This window comes from Simochromis diagramma, unplaced genomic scaffold, assembly GCF_900408965.1.
Source record: "Simochromis diagramma unplaced genomic scaffold, fSimDia1.1 OVJJ01000685.1, whole genome shotgun sequence".
In the NCBI taxonomy this organism is placed as follows: Eukaryota; Metazoa; Chordata; class Actinopteri; order Cichliformes; family Cichlidae; genus Simochromis; species Simochromis diagramma.
Window position 1 is genome coordinate 10,296,093 of NW_024387477.1, and position 7,853 is coordinate 10,303,945.

The following is a 7,853-nucleotide window of genomic DNA, read 5'->3' on the forward strand; positions in this document are numbered from 1 at the left end:
CTTTTAAACTATTAATTTTTTATCACATTTTTATTCAGTGAAAGAAACATATGAGTTAAATGACAAATTTAAAAAAAAACTTTAAGAAATCAAAAGGTTTAATATACCCTTTATTATATTTCTAGCTAATGCTATACATAAAGAAAAATTACATTTAAATTTTGATTTTTTTTTGATTTTTTTTTTACTTTAGTGTTGCATAATCAGCCTTCAGACAGGCTTTAGAAATGAACATTTTAATCATCTACATACATTTTTTGGATCAATTTCCATTCTATTTTATTTATTTATTGCACCAAATCACAATTACAGTTGCTTCAATGTGCAATATATTGTACAGTAAAGACCATACAAAAACCCTTACAGACAAAACCCCAACAAGTCTTTTTCAGTATGTACAAGTATAAAATGAAAATATCACAGTCACCTCCTGATTTCTTTTTTTGTAGTTTGATATTTTTTTTCCCCAATTTTTAGGAATCTTTAGTTCAGTGTCCAGTATTGATTATTGAAGAGGTCAGCTCAGTCATCTTGTTGCTTAAAGTACAGAAGCACGTGAACCTGTAAAAATATAGAAAAGATACAGCAGAACAAACACTTTTTAACTTCCCCATCCAATTATGTTATTCAGTGAATGATGCAGTTGCTTATTGAGCATTGTTGATCATGAGACAGCATGTTACCTTGCTTACGATGGTTAATTTCTCTACACGCAAAACAGCATGACACTGCTATCAGGAGAAATGCCAGTACACAACAGGCTATGACCAGGTAAAGACACTTGTTTGCTGAGGGAAGATCACAGTGATAACAATTAGAAATTTATTTAAGTGTTCAACGTAAATGTCATTGTATTTGCAACATAGAAGATCCCAACATGAAACAAGTCAGTTTGTTATGAGGCTGAGGTATCAGATTACAGATATAAAAACATAATGAATCCTAGACATTTTTCTTAGCTACCATTATGCAGTTTGGATCATGGCTGAATACTTCATTAATTGATCTTGATACATGTATCAAGAACCCGAGGTTATGTTTCTTCCAAGATCTTTACTTCTTGACAGTTCCAGATTCACATTTGTTCTTATCTTTTATTCCTTTTCATTTGTTCAGTGAAACACTTATTTAAGAAAAGTGTTATGTAGATAAAGTTTATTGCTCTGACCGTGATTATTTGCTAACGCCCACTAAACCACACCAGAGGTATAGTGTTAGACACTGAAGAAAAACCACACTGACAACTTCTGTTGAACCACCTGTTTCCTGTCATAAAACCACACCTACACAACACATCCATTTCACAGCTTAATGTGCTCATATAGTGCAGCTAATAATAATCAGTGACCAAGTGGAAAGTTTTAGTGTGCCATAAAAAGATAAATAAATCGTGAATATGAACAGCTGCCCTTGTGTGGCTGAAATAACTGAAAATACCAACAGATACAAAGATGTTGTATCAACAAATATTCTGTTCATTCTCCTCAAGAAATCGAAAACTTTAAATATGATACATTTTCATGTCTCTGCATTTTCTTTATTTCATCTTCTATAATTAGTTGCACAAGTGATGTGTACTGTGTTTTGCAGTTCTATTCTCACATGCTTACATTTCTGATTAACTTTATAATAATATCAAAACTATAAAATTATGAGTAAGTTACCTTCCAGGTTCCAGAGTCCCTTGCCTTCAACTTTGCCACTGTCTTTAACATCCAGGGTGAAATGAATAGTTTTCTCTTGAACTCCATCTGACTTAAAGACCTCAATGCTGTATCGACCTGAATCATTCCTCCTCAGGTTTGTGATCTTGATTGTCCCGTTCTCGATTATAAACTGTAGTCTGTTGTGAAATTCCTTGTCTATCGTTATTTTTTCTTTCTTCTGATTAAACGCAATTATATTATTGATGACCTTCAAACACTTCACTTCACGGCCACTAGCATCAGTCATCACTTGGATATACACAGTTCCTTGAAGAAGAGGAGAGCATGGACATGTGTTCGTCCTGAGGTCACAAGTAGTCTCATCAACCGGAACCAGAGCTGGAAAAGATGCATTCAAAAGAACATGAGTTGAAATTATTCACACTACAAATGTATGTTTGGCATCTTGTGAGGATGATCTTACCATGAGTTCCCACTGCCAATAGCGCAAGAATAAGAAACTGCTCCATGCTTTTCATTCACCCACGCTGTGGTTTTAATGTTTTAAAATGAATCTAGAAAATTTTGGACACATCCGGGTGTAAATCTGCTGTGAACCTCAGCCCTAACTGACAGGAAACAGTAAATGGGAGACGATATAGGCAGGGTATTTTCACAGGGGCAGGAAATAAAGTGATTCACTTTCCTTGCCAACACAAAGAGAACTGAGACAGGCTGCTGTACTGAACTGATCTTAAGAAATATTTACCACATATGAACAAATATGTTCTCCTCTCTGTTGTAATTGCATGTGAAAACTTGAATCTAAACAACACTGGGAACTGTAGTCACACTTTCAGAACAGTCAGCCACACATGGTATGCTGGTTACCACAGATAGTGTGAGAAGGAGCAAACCAAAACTAAAGTGACAAATTAAGTCACCGATAGTCCAGAAGCTTCTGTGAGGAGAACTTTATTGTTTAACAGTCTTTACAGGGTGTGCAGGAGAGATGTCTTTTTCTGTTTGTAGGTTTGCATAAGTTTGCTTTCCAAAAAGGAAGAGAAATGAAAGATATAGAACAAATAAAATGCAGACAACCTGGTTAAAAGCACCACGCGAAAAGGATGCAAATCTTTGCCACAATATGAAACTGTGAGGCAATGTTCTCCAGAAAATATTAAAACACAGAATCCTCTTATCCAACAAAGGAGGCTGAATTCAATATGAAAATTCATGCTACATGACTCACAAGTATTTGGGTAAAGAAAACAAATTCAAATGATGCAGATTTATATGTGAATAATTTTGTAATAGCACAATAAACTTTAAAAAGTAAATATCAAATAGTCACTATGAACATAGTAACATTAAACATTACAGCTCTGCACAGGTGGAAGCAAGCTTTACAATTCTTCACTTACTCTTAATTAAGGTTAGTAAGCAAGAGGAGTGATGGAGAACAGAATAAGAAGAATAAAAATGATCATTAGAAAAGAAGAATGTACATTGCTTACTTACATTTTAATGGACGCACACAACAGGACAGGCTAAGGCAGTAACACACATATAATCACTCAACTGGAACTGAGAAAACCCATCTGTGTGAAAAAAAAAAAAGAACCTACATGGGTAGTTCCTGTATTACAGAGGAGATGGAAGCTACCACTCTTATAGGGGTGCAGTAAACCTGTGCGAATAGTACGGGGCTTTTAAACACACTGAAGCTACTTTGACTTTTGTTTTGCATGCTTCCTCCTACCCTGCTCTAAAAATAGAAGAAACAGCTATGTCTGTACATGCATGTCCACCAGCATATATGTGCACGGCTGGGCATCTCATCAGTTTTTATTCTGGCACAATGAGGCAAACAAGCCTGTTTTTTAAAACATATTGCTATGTTGCTTTGTACTGGTTTTTGCTAGTCCTTGCAATCGTTCAAGCTCATCGTGAATAGCTGTGACAAATGAAGAAGGAAGCCCTCTTCTAATATTCAGTGGAACAGGTAGCTGCTATTAAAAGTACAGAACAGCACAAAAAGAATCTGATGTGTACAGAAACAAAGAATATTCTTCCGGTAGAAAATATGTAAATACAATAATCCAGAGGCTAATTTAATGAAGGAAATAATGTCTACAATTAATGTCACATTGCCACAGAGGTAGTCATCATTTACATTAATCAAAGCCAGAAAGCTTCTGATGATTCCACCTTGTCATTCTTGTCAAGTACACAGATTTTGAGTTTTTAAAACAACCCTTACCTGTGCAACAGTAAACACACTAGCTTGCACAGTTGCACCTGTAAAATGGAATTCGCTCATGTGTTTTTGAAGCTTATAATGTTCACTTTTGCAAAACAAACACTTATAATTGAGATACAAACAAATTAATAATGAAAACATCACCAATCGGTTATTCTTACAGAAATCGAACATGCACCTGCAACTACAGCTCGATCTTGCAGAAACCTGGCCCATGAGTGAGAACACATCTTCAGATGTTCTCTCAACTAAAGTAGCACTTCTTCATTAAACCAGTGATTTTCTTTTGGTTGTGTTCTCCTATACTATGTTGGACATGATCCGAGTTTTTAGTTTCCCGAAAAATGACCTGCTTTTGGACAGCTTGAGCTTCTTCTTCCAATCCATGCTTTTTTTCTGGAAAAAACTGCCCCAGTTGTCCTCCTCCTCATCACCTACCCAAGGGACCCAGGCACCTCCATTCAGATAGGGGTCAGCCCGCGGATCCTCTGATGGGTACCTCACAGGCACCGCAGTGCGATTGTAGTACACCAGTCTGGCAAGCAGCTGCTTCACAACATCCGGTCTCTGCTCAGAAAGGTCATAACGTTCATAGGGGTCCCCGGAGATGTTAAAAAGCCACACTGTTTTTCGAGGACGTGTGTGACGCTCCTGCTTCCACCAGCTACTGGGGAAACCTGGAAGTATTTGTGGTGGAATCCAGTCTCCATAACCAGGGTCTCCTGTCAGAAGTTTCCAATCTCCAGCTCGTATGGAGGCCTGAATGGCTGTATTCCAAATGCCATATCCTTTCTGCAGGGAGCCAGTGCGTGCATGGTTATACAGAGGGTCGATGTTGTGCAGGATTTCCAGCCTAGGTGATTCTTTTCCTTCACTGATGGCCTCCCACACATTATACCCATCAACCCCCTCAGTGAGGGACTCATCACCACCTGCTAATCCCACTAATGTGGGATACCAATCAGTAATGTGCACCAGTGATTTGCTCACCCTCCTCTTTTTCCTTAACAGAGGGCTGTGGACGAATCCCAGACCCCGGATGCCACCTTCCCAGTAGGTTCCTTTACGTCCTCTAAGAGGCCAGTTACTTCCACCAGACAAGGGCTGACCTCCATTGTCTGTAGAGAAAATGATGACACTGTTCTGATAGTATCCATACTTGCGGAGAGCGTATGTTATATTACGAACCGCTTCATCTACAGCTGACACCATAGCAGCATACTTCCTGCGTGCCACATTTTCCAGCCCAAGGTAGGGGTAGATGTACTCATCTGGATATTGTAAGGGTGTGTGAACAGCTTGGAAGGAGAGGAAGATGAACAGCGGTTGGGATTGAGGATCATGGGTTGCCAGGATCTTGCGTACTCTCCTCGTGTACAGATGCGTGGAGTATTTTCCACTCTGACCCCAGGCAACTGACTCCCCCTCATGGAGATCAAAGCCACACAGCCCAGAGCCATCACAGCCATCATAGGTGTAGTAGTTAACACTCCCCGTTAAGGATCCAAAGTATGTGTCAAAGCCACGGCGAGTGGGTAAGCACTCCTTCTTATAGAATCCCAAGTGCCACTTCCCTACCATGTGGGTGGAGTAGCCGAGTTCCTGTAGCCTCTGAGGGAGCGTGACCTGGTCAAAAGGCAGGCAGTTAGGCTGGCGAGGTCGGATGATGGAGTGCTGAAGACCAGTGTGGATTTGGTACCTGCAGAATTTAAGATTAAGAAAATATTTAGAAGGAAAAATATATTGTTTGCATTTAGGGATAAGATTCGTTTTTGAGGTTGCATATCTTTTGGGCGCAATAATAAAGGAGGGAAATCTGATATCAAGACAGCCTTAATCCATATCATCCAATCACATCCAACAGGTTAAACAGAAATGTGAATAAGAGGAGTTGTAAAGAGGTTTAGAAAAATAGAACAGGGAGAAGGAGACTGCCCTGTTTTTCTCAAACAGGTTATGGTGATTGGCATGAAGATACACTCCAGATTTGTGTCTGTTTATATTTGTATGCCAGTCAAAACACAGACAGAAGGCTGTGTAATAGCAAGCACATCCTTTACATCCTTTTTCTTTAATTGGAAATATATAGTCGGAAATCACATGTTTGGACCTGATTGATAGCTTTGAAACATAAAAGCTGTACACTTTCTAGATTTGCCATTATCTCTAGAAGTGTGGTCTTGGTTCCACTGTCCCCATGCATTCAAATACTTTAGCTCACAAAACAGGAAGCTGCTTTAAAATCCAGTAGTTTAATTTATCAGGCAGCAGTTACATCTATGTTAAACATCAGTATGGTCTAATTCTAGGAATACAAAGCATTTATTTTAAATAAGGAGCAGTCCAGTCACAGGACACTTTACCTGCCAGTGATGAATTGACTTCTGGATGGGGTGCAGATGGGCTGGATGTAATAATTCTCCAGCTTCACGCCATCCGCAGCCAGTTTATCCAGCACCGGTGTCCTGATGTCTGAGCTATGATAGCCAATGTCATTGAACCCCTGGTCATCTGTCATAATGAAAATAATATGAGGGGGTTGAGGGACAGGAAATCTGCCAATAAAAGGTTTTTCTGGATCGTTTTCCACCTGGTTAGGGCTCATCAGATCCCAGGTCAGGTACCCGAGGCTCAGCAGGCTCATCATGGAGAAACCGGTGAGAGCTGTCGTTGCCATGGTTCCTGTGACGCTTTAAATTACTTAAGCTTGCTTGTACTTAGTAAGCTGGCGCTAAATAACTATGCAGTGAGACTCAGGGTTAAAAAAAAATCCCCTCATAAGGTGTTGCAAGTAACCCCTTGTACACTTGAATGGCAGTTAAGCAACCTAAAACTAAGAAAAGCTACACCTCCAGCCTCGCTGAATCTCCAAACACTTTCTGCCACCTTTGAAAGCATTCCACTTTTCCAAGTGTTCCTGTTAACCCCGCCCAGTTGCCTTGCTGCCTCACTGAAATAATATCAGCCCCTACTGACCCCACTGCCAAAGAAAATACAGTATTTCTACTACATCCAGGTGTTAATGGAGAGTTTACATCTCACATTAGTGATACTTCTGCTGAATTTGGACATTGTGCTGCATTATTCTAGATATTAATGTAGCTTTGTTGGTCTTTGACTGTAAAAGATAGCTTTAAAAACATACTTAGTACTCAAAATAATTGCATCATAGACTCTCCTCTTCATTTGTGCTCCGTCATGATCATCATTTCAATATGCCACCCTATAGACTTCAGAAAACCTTAGAAAGCAAGAGCAATATCTCCCCATCTGACCTGGTTAAAACACAGTTGACAGAGGGTCTACAGAAAAAAAAAACCACCTTGTGTGGGGGAGATTTGAGTCTCAGGGTGGCTGTGGGGCCCTACAGACACAGTTCTCCACTCTACTCTGTACTGCACTCACAAACACTCTTATTTTTCCTGCTGTTTCTGCGCACTGCAGACCCTAGGAGAGAGACAGAACAGACTTCTCTGACTCTGATAACATCTCCAGCCGGGCGTCATAGAAGCACTTTACAAATCATCCAGTGGGTCAACAGAAAGCAGCAGGACTGCACAGCCTCACCCACAGCTCCTGAGTGGAGGTATTTCTCGACAGTATCTGCACTGTAGACCGCCATCATGATACAGGTTCACTTTGACTGGGAACAGTGGAATAGCTGTAGAGAACAGCTAAAAATCAGACTATAAAAAGTAGAAAATAATTAATCTAACATACATTGGGTATTTGCCTGTCACTGTGAATCACAAGTGTTTTTGAGCTGCTCTTGAAGCTAGGATCAGGCTTCATTTCATAGCAGAGCTAAAGCACAAAGTGATTGACGCTGTTCCCTTCAGGGCCGTCTCCTTGCGAAACACTGCACAGTTTCCACTGAACATTGCACTCCTTCTTGAGGTCCTTCATTGGCAAAAATGGCAACAATGCAATTCTGGGAAACAGGA

The 7,853-nt window shown here is 39.8% G+C and overlaps 1 protein-coding gene across 4 annotated transcripts; it reads right to left on the minus strand.

Annotated features, from left to right (window-relative positions):
- Nucleotides 1-220: 220 nt before the first annotated feature.
- Nucleotides 221-7,853, minus strand: arsia (arylsulfatase family, member Ia). 4 transcript variants are annotated; one of them, XM_040016390.1, is made up of 6 exons: nucleotides 6,273-7,853; nucleotides 3,168-5,608; nucleotides 2,131-2,221; nucleotides 1,665-2,045; nucleotides 684-788; nucleotides 221-561 (listed from the first exon to the last, which is right to left on the minus strand). In XM_040016390.1, exons 1-2 carry the CDS (start codon nucleotides 6,584-6,586, stop codon nucleotides 4,210-4,212), a joined length of 1,713 nt encoding a protein of 570 aa, XP_039872324.1. In that variant the 5' UTR covers nucleotides 6,587-7,853; the 3' UTR covers nucleotides 221-561; nucleotides 684-788; nucleotides 1,665-2,045; nucleotides 2,131-2,221; nucleotides 3,168-4,209. The 4 variants fall into 4 exon arrangements, with proteins under 4 accessions (XP_039872324.1, XP_039872323.1, XP_039872325.1 ...); XM_040016389.1 differs by having other exon boundaries at nucleotides 2,131-2,271; XM_040016388.1 differs by having other exon boundaries at nucleotides 263-561; nucleotides 2,131-2,275.